At 39.8% G+C, this 22,105-nt stretch overlaps 2 protein-coding genes across 8 annotated transcripts in view; both read left to right on the top strand.

Annotated features, from left to right (window-relative positions):
• RABGAP1L (RAB GTPase activating protein 1 like) overlaps window positions 1-3,816 on the top strand; it is a 689,292-nt gene extending 685,476 nt beyond the window's left edge. For all 6 annotated transcript variants that reach the window (XM_058540018.1, XM_058540017.1, XM_058540020.1 and 3 more), the window contains 2 exons: window positions 185-382; window positions 1,637-3,816. In XM_058540018.1, the coding sequence (XP_058396001.1) occupies window positions 185-382; window positions 1,637-1,789 (351 nt within the window). In that variant the 3' untranslated portion in view covers window positions 1,790-3,816. The remainder of the gene's footprint in view (window positions 1-184; window positions 383-1,636) is intronic.
• A 6,461-nt stretch (window positions 3,817-10,277) lies between these two features.
• CACYBP (calcyclin binding protein) lies at window positions 10,278-20,481 on the top strand. 2 transcript variants are annotated; one of them, XM_058540012.1, is made up of 7 exons: window positions 10,278-10,444; window positions 11,290-11,338; window positions 14,774-14,993; window positions 16,486-16,582; window positions 16,835-16,934; window positions 18,535-18,632; window positions 19,920-20,481. In XM_058540012.1, the coding sequence occupies exons 3-7, from the start codon at window positions 14,888-14,890 to the stop codon at window positions 20,074-20,076; spliced, it is 558 nt and encodes a 185-aa protein (XP_058395995.1). In that variant the 5' UTR covers window positions 10,278-10,444; window positions 11,290-11,338; window positions 14,774-14,887; the 3' UTR covers window positions 20,077-20,481. The 2 variants fall into 2 exon arrangements, with proteins under 2 accessions (XP_058395995.1, XP_058395994.1); XM_058540011.1 differs by lacking the exon at window positions 11,290-11,338.
• The last annotated feature ends 1,624 nt before the right edge of the window (window positions 20,482-22,105 follow it).

Here is a 22,105-nt window from a genome sequence, read left to right as displayed (position 1 = left end):
TAGTTGGGTTTTGTGCTGACTATAACCATTTTGGTTGCAGCACAAGAAAAATAATTACCTTCAGAAATGGGCCTGCATTTGATGACAACAAGCAGCGTCTAAAACATCATGTCATATTGTTTCAGGAAGTGATTTATGCTGTGCACTACAGTTTGATGTTGGTTGTCCCTGTTGGATATTTCAGGGTAAAATGATGGCATGTAAGCACTGCAGTGACATTTTCAGCAAGGAGGGCGCTTTGAAACCAGCAGCCATAAACACAGAGGAGCAGGGCGTTGAATCAGATGATGAGAAGGACTCACTGAAGAAGCAGCTGAGGGAAATGGAGCTGGAACTGGCACAAACCAAACTGCAGCTGGTGGAGGCCAAGTGCAAAATCCAGGTGAGTGATTCCATAAAAGAGCGACAAGAAAAAATAAACAGTTCGTGGTCTAGGATATCCTAGTACTTTAGAATATACCTGTCAAGCTCAGAATCCTAACATGTTACTTTATATGAGAAATACATTTTCTGCCCACTAATGTGTCCTACATAGTTGCATTTTGTGTCAGTATTTTTAAACACTGATATAAACAAACACATAGTTTGAAATGAAATTTTAATAATTAAAATTATATCTTGTGAGAACTTAAGCCTATGCGTTTTTAGTGTACCCTGAGATTTTTTGCCGAGGTCCTTTCTCCTTGAACTTAGTCACTGTGGCAGCTGATCCTGAAAATGGAGGCCAACCCCTCCCACCCCCAGTCCTGCCCCCAACATTTGAACACTGGCTGACATACATTCCTTCCTTTGGACCTTCTTTTCATCTTTACCTGATTTTGCCAAATCCCTTTCCATATTGGAGGATAACATAATTAGGAAAACAGCCCTGGCTTCAGATGGACTGTCCCCATTTCCTTTCCACCAGTAATCCCTACCCACCACAGTCTCCTGCCACGGCTCCAGCCTGCGCTGCAGCAGTGATCCGTAACTGTTTCTGCACTGGACCTCGTGGTCCTCAGGGAGAAGCCCAAGGTTTGGAACTAGACCTCATTCATGCTTACACTATCAGTCAAAACTCAATCCATCCAGGGGCCGGCCCAGTAGCACGCGCTCTGCTTCGGCAGCCTGAGGTTCACTGGTTCCGATCCCAGGCGCAGACCTACGCAGCACTTATCAAGCCATGCTGTGGCAGGCATCCCACATATAAAGCAGAGGAAGATGGGCACAGATGTTAGCCCAGGGCCAGTCTTCCTCAGCAAAAAGAGGAGGATTGGCAACAGATGTTAGCTCAGGGTTAATCTTCCTCACACACTCACACAAAAAAGAAACTCAATCCTTATGTCTATTGTGGTTTTAAACATGTTATCTCAGATTGTAACCTAAACCTAATTTGGACCTAAACTGCAGGGAAGAAAAAAAGATAAAATGAGGTTTAGTTTCACTGTTCAGAAAAAGCACAGATCCTGGTTTTAAGTGGTAACTCTTTTAGCTCTAAACTTTTTTCTTGCATTAAGAAGCCAGTTAAATCTCTCCTGGGTTTTGTGGGAGGAAGATTATGGCTATATAGACCTGGGGATTCCGAAAAGCTATACTCTGATTTTTTTGGCAGAGAGAAAACATTTACATAACTCCGATGATTTCTCTCTTTAATTAGGAACTTGAACATCAGAGAGGAGCCCTTATGAATGAAATCCAAGCTGCAAAAAACTCTTGGTTTAGCAAAACCCTGAACTCTATCAAAACGGCCACGGGCACTCAGCCACTGCAGCTGCCACAGGCCACCCAGCCACCCAAGGAGAGCACATAGTTCCAGCCTCACCCGAGCACAAGAGCACAAGGATCAAAGCGCTGGGAAGCCCAGGAGGATTCTTCCTGGTGGTCCCTTTGAAGGAAAGTAAAGGAGGCCAGAAAGCAAGCCAGAATCTTTCAGTAGCTCTCTACTCTTTCTTCCATGACACTTTTCAAAGGGACGTTATTGAAACTGCTCTGATGTATGTTGAATACCTGTTTTTGAGCTTCTTCATGGAAGGCCATGTTCAGATCCATCATAGTATTACACATTATTTTATATGCCTGATGTTTAGTTGGAAATAAGTAATTCAGAACTAAAAGCTTTTTATTCAGAAGTAATTATTCATAATTATTTTTATCCTACATAAAAATGGAGATGTCTTTTATTCCAAGGTTGAAATGATAGGAGGATATCTGTGACAGCAAAAAAAAAAAAATTAAAAAGATAGGATTGAATCCTAAACCTCTTAACTTTTCAGGATTTATTCAGATGAAGCACACTGTGGGGCTGGTCTCAACCACTGTCAGGTTTCCTCCTGAACATGGTTCCCTAGATAGCGATAACCTGTCCAAAGGAAAGAACAGACCTGGGATTGAACAGGCCCCAAGAGAGTTGGTTCATTTTCATTTTGTGTTGGGTACTTCTGGAAATGAAGTGCCAAGAACCATGGAATAAGATAGGCTATCGAGAATATACACTAGATAAAAGAAACTGAGATTCCGATAAACACAGGATAAAATAAATCATTTTAGTCCTGGTATTCTAACAGGTCCTTTTAAGAACTCCACACAGGAATTGCCAGTTCCTCAGTATGAACACAGTTGTGACTCCTGGCAAACATAAAGTCAGAAGTGGATATTGCGAGTTGCAGCCTTAGGGAACTTTCACCAGAGAAGCCTAGAAAGGCCCAGGTTCAGCCATTGTCTTAGAATGGAATCCAGAACCAGGGACAGTGTATTTCATTTAATGTTGACATATACTTGCTAAAGAAACACTAATATCCTGTAACTTTGTTAAAGTTATGAAATGGGAAACAGACGTCAGCTTCACATCATCACAGTTTAATGTTAGGCAACTTTTCCTGATTTCTATAGCTCCCTAAAAATGTGCCCTTTGTACCCCTAGATGAAGAGATGCAAATGCATTTGTAACATTTTTGATTGAATATAAAACCTTTATAGAAATACTTATCTCATGGAAAGGTAAAGCTATTGTTTAAAAGTTGATGGAAATATTTTTTTCAATTATATTTAACATATCTATATAAACAGTACTTGCAGAAAATCCTTTGGTAAGGGCAAGACTGATTTTCCCATTTTCTAACCTATTTTGGAGGCCTGTGGTCCTTTTATGCCACCAAACTACTGTCAGCTATGTACAATAACATTCGTTGATACTCATCCTTGGCTTCATTGTGGAACATATTCTTTGCAAAGGATCTTAAACTCTGTAGTGCCAGAGTGTTCTCATCTGTGCCATATGTTGCAATTAAAAGTGACACACTGTTGGAAGTAAAAATCAAATAAGAGCCATCTCAGCTCCAGGAGCATGCACTACAAGTTGCTCATGGTGGATCCTTTCCTCTAAAATGATTAATATTTCCTAAAATGAGAAGTCCCCTTCATCAGTGTTTACATCATCTATAACCCATAAAACTGATAGGGTTGTTTGTTATCCTTTGTTACACTCATCAAATAATACTTTTCTTACATAATTCTTTATTATTTTTTTTTTTTTGTCCTGACATCTTTCATCATAACAGTCATTTCCTTTGACCAAAAAGGAAAATAACCCAGCATTCCAAGTGTCTATGTTGACTTGAACATTCCCTCCATGGTAGTTTAGAAAAACTAATCTTTTTTTTTTTCTGTAAAATATAATCGCTAGAAAATTGCATCTTGGTACTTGTTTCTAGAAATCATTTAGTATAATTTGTTAGCTTTACTGGTACTTTATGCTTTGATTCCAAGAAGCCTTGTACAAGTTGCCTTATCAAATGGCCAGCTAAATTAAAGATGTTCTTTTGTGTTTTGTGAATCTCATAGTTCTGTACAGAGCTCTTTTTAACTTTCAAAAATCAGCACATTCCACAGAATGCCTAAGTTGCATAATTTTCCATAAATGGTAGTTGAGGGAGAAATAGAATGGCTCTCAGCTCAGTCCTTACCTGTATACCTGGCTCAATTTCATAGCCTCTTACATTTTTTTTCTTTAAACAAAATCACCAGGTACATACATTCCAAATATTTAATAAATATGTCTTCTGCATTTTCTTTTAATTCTCAAAAGATTATAATGGCAATCTATAGATTTTTTTTTTTCTTCTCCAGTTCCATATCATTGTTGGGTGTGTGTATTGGTACCATAAATCTAAACTGTCCCTCACTGTAATGCCTTTGGGTCAGTAGCAATAGTAAAAGATAGAAAGGAAATTCAAAACTTGGTATATGATATGATTATTTATACAATATGTTATAAGAGCTCTATCCCAAACCACATGTCCTTCACCGTGTGTTTTGAAAATTCGTGCATCCCAGCATTAACTGCTAGTTTTAATTTCACTTATTGCGAAATGTATTTGAGAACTGCTTTTTCTCTTGATTTATTTTAGAAAGAGATCAACAAGCCCAAATATCCAGGAAATTTTCAAATATTCTACAGTGTTTTCCATCTTTTCCTAGGATATGTTGTATAAAACATTCCTCCAAAAATCCAACATTTGCAACATTCTGAAAAGGGATGATTTCTCTTTTCATTAAATTCTGCAGAATAAATTAAGGGAATGAAATTCAATTTGATAATTCAGTTCATTAGCTTTTATATCTTGAGAATCTTGTTTAACACGTTCTTTAAAGCTGAAAGAAACCAGGCTGAATTTTGCAGTGCATATGTTTGCTAGCTTCCCACATCCTGAGCCATGACAATTTGGTTATATTTAGTTACATATCATTTAATGCAAAGAATTCTCAGTTACCTAATGTTCTGTGTATGAATGCCTATCAGAAACACTAACAGGAATGTCACATAGGCCTATGGCCTATCTTTCCGTACAACCAATCTCTTTCTTCGCCTCTCCCAGCTATTAAGTTAGTAATTTTCATGGCTTTCTTAAATTTCCATAGTAAAGTAGAAAACCAATCTTTGCACTGATGTTGGGAAGTTTAATAGCATTTATCTTGTATCTTTTTTTTTCAAATTTTTCATTCTTTTATACTATGTATTAATATTTGTTTTTCTCAAACCCCTACTCCATTTTCCTAAAATATTTTCCAGTTAACTAGTGGCTTCATTTCCTAGCAAAAGTGAGAAAAACAAGAGAATACACAGTTTAGGGCACAAGAGATGAGTCAGATTCTTAAAGGAGTTGATTAGTTACTGAGGATGAGAATCACATATGTAACTAATGTAAGGGATTGAGTTTTCTTTTTCTTTAGCTGAAATCAGTCTACTCTTCTGCTAAAGTTTTTGTCTGATTTCAGGACCCCTTTAAGGGAAAGGAACTTTTTAAAAAAATTAAATATCTTGTTTGTTTTCTCTCTTTGGGAAAGAACACTTTGAATTACTTAGCAAGATGACTCTATTGTATAACTTAGTCTTAAAAAAAAACACACTATAAAATAGCCCTGATTTTTTTGCTTCAATTTCAAGTAAAAGAGAGAATGGAAAAACTCTGTTGTTTGATTTGAACACTATTGGGTGTGTGTGTGTGTGTGTGTGTGTGTGTGTGTGTGTGATTGATAGACTTTTATACAGAGGATCCTTGCCTCTTTTGTATACCCAGGTACCATGCAACTGAATACACACACAGCGATCATATGCAGAAGGCCAGACAACAGCATGGTGGCCTGTTTCCAACTACCAGATATAAAACTCTCTTTCCTCTAGTTGCCATGCTTATGATCACATTGAATTAGAACTGCTCCAAAACATCCTTCCTCTCTCACAGTGGCTTCCATACAATAGATGCAAAGCCCTTTACCTTAGGAATTTCCTTATCTTTCAAAAGTTACCCAAATGAATCCTTTAAGTGTGGGCTGCACCTCAATAGGAGATGACGATCTTGAGTTGTAATGAGAAAAGTGGATGTTTACGAGTAGCTTAGTGACTACAGTCAGCTGTTAGGTGGTGCCTTCTCAGCTTCCGTCTAAAAGACTACCTGTCAAGGTTATCTCCAAATGAGTTTGCTACCCGCTATAAAAACATCTTCATCAACATGTCCCATTCTCCCACCTCCATCCCTGGTTCAGCATTAGTGGTACTTTGAAAACTTTAATCTAAGAAAAAAGAATCATTGAGTAGAACATTTTAGGACATTTTAGGTTACTTTCCTTTTGCATTGGCAATAAGTTAACATGTAAAATCTTTTCCATTAAAATGTAACTTTTAATAACTATATATTATATATGGAATAAACTATAGGAAACTGAATTATAAGGATATAAATGCATCAAGACTCTGGTGTCATGAAAGCACAAGAATAAAGCTGGAGATGGTCCCAGAATCCAAGATGTCCCAATAGCCTTTTGTATCAGTTTCTCTATTTTTGGTATTTTGCATAATGTATGGATCCTTAGTTCAAATGAGGGAAAAAGTTTCTCAGTCAGCCCCACTTCCTTTTCTTCAACTCCTACCTTTCCCTGCCTGAGGAGGTAGTAGAAATTCTGTGCCACCTATTTTTATGAATTCTATGATTTTGTCCACAGCCTCTCTAATGAAAACAGGTTCTAGAATAAAGGAGTTGATTAGCCCAAACTTCGCTAATTGACTACAAAAGAAACAGCAGCATCTCTCCTCTATAAACATTGACCAATTAGATGTTTTCATAATTCCATGTATTATGTATAGTACACTCTGTAAATGTAAATGTAATGCTTGTTAAGAAAAGTGCAATTTATTGTACATTGTCCCAACAAATGTTTACTTTTATAATTGGTATGAACTTGAATTGAATTAGTATCTTGTTTTCATGTGTGAATGAAGCCTTGTGAAATAAACAAATACAACCAAGAAGGTAACAAGGTGGCTGTTTTTGTGAGCCAGTGATGTTTTCAGTGCTTTGTGTTGCCCTTTTGAAAGGCCCCATTAAGCAGTAATAAACATTTGTTCTGAAGTCCATATATGTCTCTCTGATTTTTTTCTAGTTGATTTTATTCTGAATCATCTGAGCCCAGTGTTTATGTAACACTTCTTATCTGATACTAGACTCTAGTCAACTTGGAAAGAAAAAAATAGACAGGTGTTTGCTCCAGGCTATTCCCTGCAAAATGATACCCTGTACATCAGCACTGGAAAGTGCACTAGTTGCCTCTCGACAGAGATTCCCTGGTTGCAAGTAACAGAAACTCTCTCAAGCTAGCTTAATAATAATAAGGCAATTAATTAAAAGGAAATAGGGATATTTATCTCACAGATACTAACGACCAAACACTTGTTCCTGAAGAGGCACTGGACAGGGGACTGGAATGCCATCAGGAGCCCAAGCAACTCTTCTCTTAATTGCTCGTCTGCTTGTCTGGCCAGGTGATGCTTATCTGCTGCTGCTTCTCTCTCTCAAAACAAGTTTTCCCTGCTTCTGAGTGTACAACTTCCAAGTTTACGTATCCTCTCTAAAAGTGATCAGCAGAGATGGACTAGCATCTCAGGGGCCCAATTCCAAAACCTTGCACAAATCTGATTGGCTAATCCTGCATTAGGTGTCTGCTGCTAGTCTTTCAGGGTACAGCACAGTGACAGCATAGAATCAGACAGCACTCCAGAGGCTTCATGGAGCCGGAGGCAGGGCACAGAGAATCCTGATTCACATTTTGTTCTAATTTCCATTTTCTGAGAGTGAATGAAACCTAAGTAAGAGCTAAGAGATTAGTCAGCTCCTCTTAGAATTCAGCATATATTTAAAAAATATTAATCAGATATTCTAAAATTACAGTTGGTGGCCCAAACCCTGACCACAGACAGCTTGTTTTGGCCCATGTGATATTCTAAAGGAGAAATTTTATGTAAAAAGTAAAGGAGTCAAATTATTCAGAAAATATCTACTGAATTTGGCAGTTATGAGGTCATGAGTGGTCTTGACATGAACAGGAAGTGGAACTCACTGCTCACTATTGATTCAAGGTCCTACACTTAGTGAAGTTACATGGTAACCTCCAGATGTTGGTACAGGAGGGATGCAGATTTCTACTTTCCAGTGGAAGAGGTAACTCCAGAGGTCATATGTAGTTTATTACCCTGTAGGACATTAACCAGTTTGTATCTAACTTCACAACCTTACACTAACATTCCATTGTTAAATTGTCTGTAAGTACCCAGCTTTGCAAAGGCACTTTGATAACAGTTTTAACATCTTATTGGTTCCCTCGTTAACTAATGAGGCGAATACAACGTTTGGCTTGGTCTTGGGTGGTAGCAGGGGAGCTTGTGAGAAGTGGTTTGATTTCTAGACATATTTTGAAGGTAAAGCCAGCAAGACTTGCTATACGATGGGAGGTAGGACCTGAGACTGAGACTTATGACTCCTTGGCATGAGCAGTTAACGAGCACGAGCTGACTAGGCACAGAGCTGGAGAAGAATTGGAGGAACTGATTTGGGGTGCGAGGATGAAAAATTGGGAGGAGGAGTTTTTTTTGTTTTTTAGACAAGCTGAATTTCCTCATTCTACATCCAAGCAGAAGCCAAGTCTGGAGCTCAGAAGCATAGTGGAGCTGAAGATATAGATTCAGGAGTCACTGGATAATAAACAGTATTTCATATCTCATGACTTTAGGATATGTGGGGGGAGGAGTTGCCCCAGGTGCATAATCAAGCAAATTTCAAAATCACTGCATTAGGTCAAGCTTTCACACAGTGCAATGGGATATTTGTTCCTATTAAGTACCTAAATAATTCCAAGCTTTCCGGTGGACATTTTTTAAAAAACTGACATATAATATACAATAAAAGCACAGATCTTAGGAGTTCATTCTATGAATTTTGACAACTGTATGTGTGTGTAACATTTCTATCATCTCGGGAAAATTCCCTCCTGGGCCTACTTAAATAACTTGTAGTTAAGCATAACATACAAAAGGAACTACACAAATGTAAGTTTACAGCACAATGAAATTTCTACAAAGTGAACACACCTGTAACCAGCATCCAACTCAAGAAACAGAACATTATCTGAACCTCAAAAGCTCCCTCGCGGCTCCTTTCTATCATGGTCCTCCCCACCCCAGGAAGGACTATCCTGATTTTTAACACTCTAGGCTAGTTTTACTGTTTTTAGACTTCATTTAAATGGAACCAAACGATATGTACTTTTCTATGTCTGGCTTCTTTCCTTGAACGTCATGTTTGTGAGATTCAGGCACGTTGTGTGTGGCTGTAATTTGACTATTTTCGTACTGTACTTCTGATTCCTCTTTACTACGATAACGGTCAGTCTGCATTTTCCTAGTAGCCTTTTTCCTTCTCTGACTTGCTGATCCTACTCGCTATCTTGCGTGACACATAAAGCTGAGTGCAGGCTATCTGACTTCTCAGAGATTACTGTTTATGTTCTCAACCATGTTGCAGAAATCATGAGGCTGCAAAAGGCTAAAATGGTCCGAAAAGTGGGTTTCTCAGGGGCCTTACTAAGCGGGGCTGCTGGAACCAGAAGGGGGGCAGAATGCAGGCCCGGGAAAACTCAACCCACATTTTCTCTGATGCTAACAGGCTCACTTAAAACGAATCCAAACCCGGGTGAGAACCAGAGACTCGCAGAACAGTTGGTCAAGAGGGCGAAGGCACCAGGGAGGGGCTTCGACAGTCACGAGGGAAAGGCGGAAGCACAATAACCGTCGGAGGGCGAGGCGCCTCGTACGGGAAACCTTAACCCTCGGCTGCGACATGGGGTCCGGTCACGTAGCGAACTCAACCCCACCTCCCAGCGCAGCCCTTGATGACGCCGCCACGTCGCAGATGCTAAATCGTGGTGATGTCTCCAGAGCGCCAGAACCCACTGAAAAACCAAAGGAGCCCCCACACTTAACGTCCTCGTTCGTTCCCGTTTTAAAATAAATAGGCTGCCCATGCTCCCCCTTATTTCGTCCTTTCCTCGCAAAGGCTCACAGACTACCCCCAGACAAAAATGCCTGCCTCGTTGGCCCGGTGTCCTAGAGGGGACGGAAGCAGCCGCCTCTCTAGGCAACTTCCGATTTGGACCCCGAAGATCGGTACGTTACTTCCGGGGTGGGGTTAAGGTACGGAAGGCAGTGGTTCCGAGCTGCGACTGCGCAGCCGGGGCAAACGGGGTCAAAGTATTAAACGTTCAGTTCCCGGGGCGGAGAGGAAGAGGCGTTACTCTTCTCGAACTGTCAGTTTGCTCGCGAGAGTTGAGCGTTGCTACGAGGTTCGGCGGGCGGAGCGGGCCAGGCTCGGCTGGGCGGGGCTGAGCTCAGCGGGCGGCGCTCGGGGGGCGGGGAAGCGCGGCGACGGGCTCGCGAAGGTTCCAGAGGCGCCGCGTGCGGGAGGCGGGCCGCGGTCTCGCGCAGGGTCGGGTGTGCGCACAGGCTGCGAGCCCTGCGACTCGTGCCCGCGGTCTGCGCTCGGCGGAGCGCGCTCGGGGCGGCGTTTCCTGCTCTCCCTGGTGCGTCTGCAGCCCCGGCCTCGCGTGACCCAGCCCGGCCATGGCTTCAGCTCCGGAGGAGGTAAGGGGCCGGCCTCGCCTTCCTCCCGGCCCTGCTGCGGCTCTCAGCGCCCCCGCCCGTGCTGAGCTGCCCCGGGGGTCCCCGCGCTTCGCTCGCGCACCTGCAGCGGCGCGTGGTGCCGCCCGGCCCCGCGGGCCTCCGCTTCCCGGGAAAATCGCCGCTCGGCCCCGGCCCGCGCTCAGCGGGCCCTCCGGAGGGTGGGGAACGGGGGTGTGTCGTGAGCCTCGGCGCCGGCGGTGCCGCTGGTGGCCTGGAGCGCGCCGGTCACCGTCGCGTTTTCCTCGGGCCCTTCCGCTCCCGTTATACGGGCCCGAGGACGGAGGGCCTCGTTAAATTAAAGCTGATGGCCAAACCTGGGTGTCGTTGCGTGCTGGGAAGCCCTGGGAAGGTGAGCAGTCTTGGGTCCCAGCACTTGGATTCTCCTCGTGTCTTCTCTACACGGACGACCAGCTCTGTGACTTTGGGCAGGTGACGGTGCTGCGCCGTGCCGCAGGAGTATCCGTTTCCGAGGGTGAGAAGGACGGAGTGCTTGTTGTAAATGTTGAAAACAGTGCTGGGCGCAGAGCAGTCTGCTATATGCGTTTTTAAAAGTAAATACATTGGAAAGTTGTAACTAGCGGTAGGAAATAGTCTTTTTCTCTTTTAAGCTCGATGAACTCTGAACAGGGGCAGCTTAACTTGTTTGCAGACGTAGTTTGCGCGGGTACAAAATGGGAATAATGATTCTTGCGTCGCTCTTCCTGGCCTGAGTAGCCTGTCAATACCTAACACTTATTCACAGTGAAGTGTTGGGTGTGTATTAACTGGATTTGTTTTCTGGAAATTTTTTCCTCAATATGAACAAGCCTGAGAAATCTCAAATAAATCTAAGAAGCTGCCTAAAATGAAGAAAAGGTGTGTATGTGTTTAGTATTATTCTGAATAACTTCCACGAGTTTGTTGTGATAGAGACAGGACTTGGGTTACCATGGGCCCCGAGGAAGAATCTCTGAAGTGACTTGACAGTCATACCTATGGGGAGCTCAGTGTTAATCTTCTTCCAAGTAAGGGACTTTCTCAATTGAGGTACTTAAAAATATACAGTTAGGGACACTTGGGGGGGGAGTGTTTTAGATAAAATTCACTGTAACCATTTTAAAGTGTACAATTTAGTGCTTTTTAGTATATTCATAGTGTTGCACAACCATCACTAACTACAGAATATTTCATTACCCCCAAAAGAAACCTAAGTGTCCATTAAGCAGTCACTCCCCATTTCCCTTCCCCCCGCCCCAGCAAGCACTAATCTACATTCTGTCTCTATGGGTTTGCCTATTCTGGGCACTTCGTATATATGGAGTCTTAGAATATGTGGCCTTTGCTTTTTGCCTTCTTTCACTTAGCATAATGTTTTCAAGTTCATCCATGGTGTGGCATGTATTCCTTTTTATGGCTGAATAATATTCCATCGTATGGATTTAGCACATTTTGTTTATCCATTCATCATTGATGGGCATTTGGATTCTTTCCACTTTTTGGTTATTATGAACAATGCTGCCAGGAATACTTGTGTAGGACTTTTTACGTGAATGTTATGTTTTCAGTTCTCTAAGGTTTATACCTAGGAGTCGAATTGCAGGGGCATATGATAACTAACTCTCAGAAACTGATAAACTCTTTTCCAGATGGCTGCACCATTTTACATTTCTACAAGCAATGTATGAAGGTTCCAATTTCTGCACATGCTTGTCAACACTTATTATTTTCTGGGATTTTGTATTTTGTTGTTGACGTTAGCCATCCTGGTGAGTGTGAAGTGGTAGCTCACTGTGGTTTTGATGTACATTTCCTTAATGACTACTAATGTTGAGTATCTTTTCATGTGCTTGCTGGCCATTGTATGTATCTTTGGAGAAATGTCTAAGACCTTTGCCCATTTCAGAGCACTTTGGTTTTAATGCCTTCTAGTGAAGAATTTGTAAATAGATTAGACGATAAAGCTTGAATGTTTGTGGAAAGGGAAATGCAGTTTGCATAAGGAAAACAGATGAATGCCAAGATCAGTTAGATGAGAAACTGCTGTAGCTAAGAGCTCTTAAAGTGTGTGTGCAGGAAAAGCACCAGAGGGATCGCTCTTACTGGTTTCAGGTCTGCCAGTAACAGAACAGAGGAGTTACCTGAACCAGGCCTGCTGTAAGACCTCGCTGGTGTACTACTTCAGAGCCAAAACTGGCCAGAAAGGGGGCCTGGGAATCTCGTGCTTCATTCTGAGTTCTTTTCTGAATCTCCAACAGAAAGGATTCCTGTTCTAGTCAAGAAGTAAAACGCCTTGTTTAGACTTGATACATTTTCCTTTCTTTTCTTTTTTTAACTCTAGGAACAGGTATACTCATTTTACATTTCATTACTTTTATCATGTTGGTATTAGAATCAATGTGAATTTTTTAAAACCATTATAATAAAAAAGATTGCTTTGAACTAAAGCATCTTGGTTCTATGCTCAAAAGATGAGTTTGTAATTATTTTCGTCTTAGTAATATGATTTTGGGGGAGGGCGTAGAGTATGGACAGTAGACTGGGCCCAGTTGGATTCTGTACTATGTTATCAGTTGCAGACAGGTGAAACAGGGCATCTCAGTTAAATGAGATAATATAAGGCTTGGGTAAAAGAAAAGCATTCGTTTTTCTGTTACTGCATTTTATAAGACTATTAAGAAACAAAGGCCCGGCCCCGTGGCTTAGCGGTTAAGTGCTCGAGATCCACTGCTGGCGGCCCGGGTTCGGATCCCGGGCGTGCACTGAGGCACCGCTTCTCCAGCCATGCTGAGGCCGCGTCCCACATACAGCAACTAGAAGGATGTGCAGCTATGACATACAACTATCTACTGGGGCTTTGGGGGGAAAATAAATAAATAAATAAATTGTTAAAAACAAAAAAAAAAGAAACAAAGACTTTCAAACTCAGTGTTTAGGATATTATACTGAGTTATCAAGCATTTGAAGATTTTTATATTGAGCCTTTCGTGTGATCTCAGGCTGTGATGTAAGAGTCTTCCTGTCAGATTGCTAGTATCAAGCCAGAATGTAAAGTTATTTTAAGAAAAAGGAATACCTTGTTTATAAAGATCTTATGCATTTTGCAGTATGACAGGATAACTGGGAAAACATTTTTAAGACCATTAATTTTCTCACAGTCTCTCTAACTCTTGAACTTCATAAAATGTTGGCTCTATTGCTAGAAAATAGAAACAAATTTTGGGAGGCCATGTATTGGTATGAGAAGAAAAGGGCAGGTGCGTTTTCAGTGATCCAGGAGGGTATCGCATATCGGAGTGTTTGCCCAGGTTTTTCCCTCCATTGTGCAACCACGTCCCGGACTTCTGACTGGAAGATGAACCTGAACCTTCAAAAACAAGATTTTTTGAAAGCAGGAATATGTCTTTATTTTTTTCATCTTGTCTTAAAAAATTCGAACTTTTTGTGTGTAATCTCTGGGTAGGAAGATCAGTGAGGACCAGTCACTGACAGCAGGTGGAGGGTTACCTCAGGCGAGTTGCCGTGGCATTTCCCCACACTCGTCATGTAGTCACGCATCTTTTTTATTTTAATATTTTAAAAACTCCCAATACCTGATGACTAGGACTTGATGTTACAAGGAAATTCATGAACTCTTTTTTGTTTTTTTTAAGATTTCTTTATTCTAGTTTATAAATCACAAAAGTATCTTGTAAATAAAATGTTCTAAAACAAAGGCAGATAACAGTCTACTAAACTGGAAAATTTAGGTTTGATTACGTACTGTTACTTCAAGATTAAGTTTTCCTTTAAGAAAAAAAAAAAAGGAGGGGCCGGCCCCGTGGCTTAGCGGTTAAGTGCTCACGCTCCGCTGCTGGCGGCCTGGGTTTGGATCCCGGGCGTGCACCGACGCACTGCTTCTCCGGCCATGCTGAGGCCGCGTCCCACATACAGCAACTAGAAGGATGTGCAGCTATGACCTACAACTATCTACTGGGGCTTTGTGGGGGAAAAAAAAAAGGAGGATTGGCAATAGATGTTAGCTCAGAGCCGGTCTTCCTCAGCAAAAAAAAGAGGAGGATTAGCACGGATGTTAGCTCGAGGGCTGATCCTCCTCACAAGAAAAAAAAAAGAAAAAAGAAAAAAAAGGAAGCTTGAGTTATTTACAATTCAGTAGGCTGGAGGAAAGAATCCAAGGTATAACCCAACTCTAGAAAATTTAAATGAACCTCTTAATTCTTAGCTCTTATTTCAGTAAATTGAAATAAGCAGTAGGTACAATATCAAACTATTACCTTCTTTATCATAGCTAACTTATCTTTTATTTTAATACAGCTACAGAAAGATCTAGAAGAGGTGAAGGTGCTACTGGAAAAAGCCACTAGAAAAAGGGTACGTGATGCCCTTACAGCTGAAAAATCCAAGATTGAGACAGAAATCAAAAACAAGATGCAGCAGAAATCACCGAGGAAAGCAGAACTTCTTGACAATGAAAAGCCAGCTGCTGTGGTTGCTCCCATTACAACGGGCTATACCGTGAAAATCAGTAATTACGGTATGACTTGCTCCCCTAAAATCCAATTCTTTCTGCCTGCAGGCAACATAATTCCTCAGTAGTGACCCACTAATAAACTTAATTTTTAAAATAGTTTTGAGTGTGTGTTTTGGTGGTTTGAAAGAGGCCCCATCAATTCTTATTTAATAAGATACTTTTTAAGAGATGAAAAAGGAAAGGATGCATTCTAGAAGCTTTTAACAAAAGAGCAAGATGATTTAGTACAATGATGAGTAGCAACAAGAAGGAACCTATTCTGAAATACATTCAGTATATATGGAACACAGCTTTTTGTTCTGTTTTCACCCTGTTTTGCATTTCACTTTGCCAAACCACCACCAATATTAACTGAGGAGAGGAATCCAGTTAAATTCAAGAAACATTTTTGAGCATCTAGTGTGTGCCACTCTTGTGCTTGGACTCATGGATACACAGCAGTGACCAAGACCCAGTCCCTGCTTATGATGTGGTTGGGACCCAGCCAGAGCTAATACCATAACAATGTAATAATACCATTTCCCCTCAACAGATGGTAAACTTTTTTGTTCTGGAAGCAGTGCGACTTGAATCTGAGTGAGTGATGAGCTCTCGTGAGGGCAGGGGCAGTCTTGTTCTTTGTGCTCACAATATCTAGCACTTAGTAAGTACTTATAACTGTTCGTGTAACTGAACTGAATAAAGTTTTATGGGAATACAGCTGATGAAATAATTCTGCTGGAGGTGAGGAACAGTCTGAATTAGAAAAGGTGTTTGAGTTTGAAGGGTGAGTTCAGCAAGGGTGAGAAAGGAAAGGGAATGACATGAGCAAAGGACACAAATAGACATGAAAGGCATCATGTATTTTGAGTATTGTCATAGTGGAGGGCAATGTGTGTCGTGCCGAAGAGAGGTACTATAGGAGATACGCTGTGTACTTAGTTGACTGTAGGAAACTGGTCTGAAGGTGGTAGGATTATGGTAGCTTAGTCAGATTGACAGCTTTGGATGAACTGGACTCTCTAAATTTATTTTCTCCCTTGCCAGGGAAGGGAGTTGAGGAAGCTAGGATTGTGTGTGTTGAACTGCTTAGAGAAGTAGAAATGATTATGGAATTGGACAGTACTGATGTTTAGCCATCCAGCTTAGTGGAGAATTACCAATATTTACGTATTGGACAAAATTATTTCCATAAAAAGGGGAAATGAGCTACTCTTAAAGAATGTATTTAACGATCATACATTATTCTAAGGAATAAAAAGAACACAGGCTTTGTGTTCAGTAAACTTGGATTTGGATCTAAGTTCTACCATTAGTTAGATGCCTGATTTTGGGTAGATTATATCACCACTTTGAATCTCAATTTCTTCATCTAGAAAATTAATTTTCTTATTTTTTTCGTGTTTCTATTACTAGATTTTCATTTTACTGAGTTTTATGATGAGCCATATGCATTTGGTGTTCTAGAGATAGTATCAGACTTCACTCATGTCCCATTTGTTGTTGTTGTTACTAGGATGGGATCAGTCAGATAAGTTTGTGAAAATCTACATTACCTTAACTGGAGTTCATCAAGTCCCCACTGAGAATGTGCAGGTGCATTTCACAGAGAGGTGAGTTCTCATAATGAGGAAGACAGTTATCATTAAATCAGAGATTGCCTTGTTATGGACTCGTTTCTTTGCACTTTCTAAAATTCTGCTTAATTTAGGATTAATTATCCTTGACACCTGCTCTGAAGGCATGAGTTATCATCTGGCATGGCCAGATGCACATGTGAAAATAAAACTGGTGACTTTTCTACAAGAACTGTAGAGCACCTTTCATAGAACCAGAAAGATAATGTATTCACTATTGTGTTGTAGGTCATTTGATCTTTTGGTAAAGAATCTAAATGGGAAGAGTTACTCCATGATAGTGAACAATCTCTTGAAACCCATCTCTGTGGAAGGCAGTTCAAAAAAAGTAAGTGCACTTTTTTTTATCATAATACTGTGACACCTCATTAAATTGAACCTGGCCGATTTAGAATTGAGATGCCCTAGAATTAATTGATCCTCTCTTACAGGAGTCGGCAGACTACTACCTGTAGTCTGTTTTCTAAATAAAGTTCTGTTTGCACATACCCACGCTCACTTGTTCATGTGTTGTCGGGGGAGCTCTTGTGCTACAGTGGCCGAGTTAAGTAGCTGCGACAGACTGTGTGGCCTGTGAAGCCTAAAATATTAACTGTCTGGCCCCTTACAGAAAATGTTTGCCAACCCCTGCTATAGAAGAATAGATTATTATAGGAATATTGCATGAAAATCAGGAGGGGCTGGTGCCGGCCCTGTGGCTTAGCGGTTAAGTGTGCGCGCTCTGCTACTGGTGGCCCGGGTTCGGATCCCGGGCGCACACCGACGCACCGCTTCTCCGGCCATTGCTGAAGCCGCATCCCACATACAGCAACTAGAAGGATGTGCATCTATGACTTACAACTATCTACTGGGGCTTTGGGGGAAAAAAGGGAAAAAGAGGAGGATTGGCAATAGATGTTAGCTCAGAGCCAGTCTTCCTCAGCAAAAAGAGAAGGATTAGCATGGATGTTAGCTCAGGGCTGATCTTCCTCACAAAAAAAAAGAAAGAAAATCAGGAGGGGAATAAACTTTTAAAATGGTTAAGAGTGAGATCTGAATTTTAATGCTAGGTTTGCCATTTACTAGTTGTGACCTTTGGCAGCTTATTTAATCACTCTATACTTCAGTTTCCTTACTTGTACAAAGGGAATAATAATTTATTTCACAAAGTTGAAATGAAATACTGAAATGAAATATATATAAAGTCCTTAAATTAGTGGTTGCTATTATTAGAAGCACTCTGTGTAAGTTTTTGATACATAAAGAGACTTCAGCACTTAGCCTGGTTGGAGTTAGTAGAAGCTTATAAAAGTACTCTTTTAAAAAACTATTACTCGTACTTTTCACTAATTCAGGTAAGTCCTCTTTTCTACCTAATTTAAGTAAATGAAGTTTAATGCATGTGATATATAGACATGCCATTCTGCCATCTGTGTTTAGGTAGAGTTATGTAGCAGAATAAGGGTAATATTAGAATATAATTTATTGACTGGCTTGTGTCTCACTGCTCCCTTTTTCATCCACTGATCCCGTAGTTGAAGGAACACTCAAAAGACTCCTCATTCCACCCCTCATTGTTGAAAGAGTTGTGTATTTTTACTCTTTCTGCTTTCTCACCTCCCAAACTCCTTACCCATACTATACTGCCTTAGGATTTGATTTTCTGCCTATCTTTGATCCTTCTTACTATAGTACTCTCAGGACTAAAATCCTGACACTACTTTTTTTCAAACACATAGTACTTGAAGGTATTCCAGTTTCACTTGTTTGTGGTCTTTCTCCTCCATGAGTGTTTGGACTCTGGCCTATTCATAAAAGTATTACTAGCACCTAAAACAGGTCCTGTACACCATAGTAACTCTATTAATTCAGTAAATAATTGTTTTCTAAATATTCATGCTTATCTCCACCTGTTCTGAGTTGTACCTGTTTTCCCGCTTTTCTTCCAGGTCAAGACAGATACAGTTCTTATCTTATGTAGAAAGAAAGCAGAAAACACACGGTGGGACTACCTGACTCAGGTTGAAAAAGAATGCAAAGAGAAAGAGTGAGTCTACTTTCATTTCTTTAAGAATTTTAATGTATTCTTTGCTGGGATTATAGTTTGTCTTGATGGATGATAGAGTTGTATAGTCTGTGATTGGACCATCTGCCTTGTAATGTCTACTGACTAACCTGATTATCTTATGTCTGCTTTCGACTGTCAGAACCACCTGAAGAGGGCACGTGTCCAGCAAGGTGCTTTTTAAGGAGGTCTTTGTGGTTTTGGTTGGCTTTACAAGTTCTTAACCCTGGACCAGTGGTGCTTCTATATAGATTCTGTGCCCATCCCCAGAGATTCCATTTCAGTAGTTCGAGACAGGCCCAGATACCCTTCTATGGTTTTTGAATTTCACACAAGTTCCTGATATGTAGTTAGTTTCACTATCATTGGTATAGAGTGAAAAGGTAGAATATTTTTATCCTACTTAGTAATGGCTATTCTAAAAAATGTTTGTTCAAAGATACTTCCATTTTAGGTTAAACGTTCCTCTGCTTTAAATCTCCTGCAGTGGTACTGTACTACGTTGAGTCGGTTAGCTGTCTCCATTTCTCTCACTCCTCCCCTCTTGATAGCACACATTTGGTATGTGGTTTGCTAGAGTTAAGCACTATCTGTGGGATTGGTTTTAAATCTAGAATGAATTACCTGAGTGCAGGATGCTGTCTTACTGTATCCCCAGTGCCCAGTACAAAATCAATAAATGACGTGAGTGAAGAATTAAATATAAAGTTAATTGGCCCAGTTTGGACGTTGATTGAACTAGAGGTATTGACTACATTAAGGACTATGCTTTTACTCCCAGGCGCAGACCCATGTATCTCAAGCTTAAGAGGAGGGCTTTTCTAATTTAAAAAAGTGTCAATATGTGACCATGTGTAATGATATTTTTCCCTCAATGAAAGTATTTTTTTCAAATTATATGAGGAAAACATGCTTTTAAAAAATTAAAACAGTTCAGAAAAGCAAATGCTCATTTATTTTTACTGCTAAAAATCACATCATCTCAAGATAACCCCTTACCGTTTTGATGACCACTCTTCCATGCACTAAGTGTGGGTGTATATTGTTTTTGTCAAGATAAATTTGTGCATGCTGTTTTAATTGTGACTATCTTTGGATACTCTGTCTTCCCCTTATCTCCACCCCTCCACTTCCTACCAGCGTTTAACAACCTGATTTGTATCTTTCCATGCTTGGTAATCATACATATAAAATTTGTCAGTACATGGGATAATTTTTATACATATATATATATATCTCCATTGATTGTATGTGTTCTCTTTTTAACAGAAAGCCCTCCTATGACACTGAAACAGATCCTAGTGAGGGATTGATGAATGTTCTAAAGAAAATTTATGAAGATGGAGATGATGATATGAAGCGAACCATTAATAAGGCCTGGGTGGAATCAAGAGAAAAGCAAGCGAAAGGAAACACAGAATTTTGAGACTTTCAAGTCCTTTGGGGAACTGTGATGTGGAAATATTGATGTTTCCAATAAGGAAATGTTGGTGAGCTACACAGATAAATTTGACAGATAACTCTCTACACAGCTGCCTTCTAAGTAAAGGCAGTGAATTCTCCATTTCCTACTGGAGGATTTATTTAAATAAAATATGCGTATTAAACATTTCCTCCAAAGATGGTTTCCTTAGTAACCTGGTCATTTTGTTCAAGAAAGGGTAACATTGCATTCTCGTGTGAAATGTAAAAAAGCAAGTCTTGCCTAATGAAAATGCCACGTTGTGTGTATTTTTGTTCAGCTAAGAGGTAGAAAACAAGTTATTGCTTGCCTTTAAGTTGCTGACATCAGCTCCTACCAATGTAAGAATAAATAAAAATAAAACCTGAATTTTTGCATAAAATGCAAATTTGTGCTTTTGAGGTTGCTATAGAGAAGTTGATCTCTTTTCTGTTAGCAGCTTAAGTAATGCATATACCATGCATTAACCATGCCCTAATAATGCAGTCACAAGGGTTTTTCTCTCGATTTAAATGTTTGTTTATGAATAAATTGAAACTAAATCCAAACTTGACAAGAATAGACAAGTATCTTTGTATAGTACCAATTAGTTTTGCCATGGATCAGATGCCTTACAAAAGCAGTAACCATGAAGCAAAAATAAACGTGAAAATCCTTCTATTCCTGTGTTCAATTAAGTTAGGTTTTTATTCAGTGGAATAGCTTTACTGTCTGTCTGTCCAGGAGTATGTCAGAAAAGTCAGGCTTTTAGAGGGAGTTGTTTATTTTAGGGGGAATTAAGTCCCTCTAAAATCAGGAGTAAAAGCAGATGGCTGTGATTTCCATTACTTCATTATATTGGAGGTATAGTTGCCAATGCAATGAGAGAAGAGAAAGCAATTAAATGCATAGAGGAAAAACCAAGAGAATTAACCAAAACTACTACAATTAATAAGAGAATTTGGTAAAAGTGGTTGGGTAAAATTTGGTAGGGTTTTAAATTAACGTAAAGAAACAGCTTATAAATAGGATAGCTGTTACTGAATGTTAAACACATTAAAAACCTCTATAATTAAAACTGATGTTGGCACATGAATAAACAGGCCAATGGAACAGAATATTTTCTATTTTCTAGACCCAAAGCAAATGGAAGTTTTAGAATACAATAATAGCATTTCAAAACTGGGGAAGAGATGGGCTTTTATTGAGATACTGAGATAACTAAAAATGACTAATAACTATGTAATAGTATGGATACATTCCAAACAGATCAAAGATCTGAATGTACAAATGAAGCCATGTGTACTAGAAGACCTGGATAGAACTCCATTATAACCTAAGAGTGAGGGAAAACTACACTATGTGACTTAAAATCTAGAAGTAATAAAGCTGAGTATTGATGATTTTAACTACATAATAAATGTTTACATGGCAAAAAAAACCCCTCACTAAACGAAAACATAACACATTGAGAGGATTCCAAAATTATGAACAGTTCATAGAAAAAGAAATCTAAGTGACTTTTAACGTATGAAAAGATGCTCACCTTGTTCAGAAGAGAAATAGTAATAATTCTATTTATTACCTTTTGGAAAAACTCCAGAAGTTTAACACTGAGTTACTGTTGAGGGTATGGGGAAATACATAGAAGAATGGAATGAAAAGGTTGAAAAGCTTAAAGCTCATATAGAGGGGTATTTGGTAATATCTACCAGAATTATATATGTATGTATTCTCTGACTCAAAATTTTACTTCTAGGCTCTTTCCCAAAGATAGCACTGGCAAAAATTTGGCATGATATATGCAAAAGATTGGAAACACCCAAATGTCAATTAATAGGGGACTTGCTGAATAAAGTGGAACATCCACACAGGGAGTACTTATGGTCACCCAAAGAAATGAAGAGTATTTCTCTATTTCTATATTCTATATACATAGATAATATATATTCTATACTGATAGAGAATAATCACAGGATACAGATGCAGAGCAGTGGTCCACCTAACTATCTTA

Source organism: Diceros bicornis, chromosome 4 (genome assembly GCF_020826845.1).
Source record: "Diceros bicornis minor isolate mBicDic1 chromosome 4, mDicBic1.mat.cur, whole genome shotgun sequence".
In the NCBI taxonomy this organism is placed as follows: Eukaryota; Metazoa; Chordata; class Mammalia; order Perissodactyla; family Rhinocerotidae; genus Diceros; species Diceros bicornis.
This window is presented reverse-complemented; position numbering and strand designations above follow the sequence as displayed.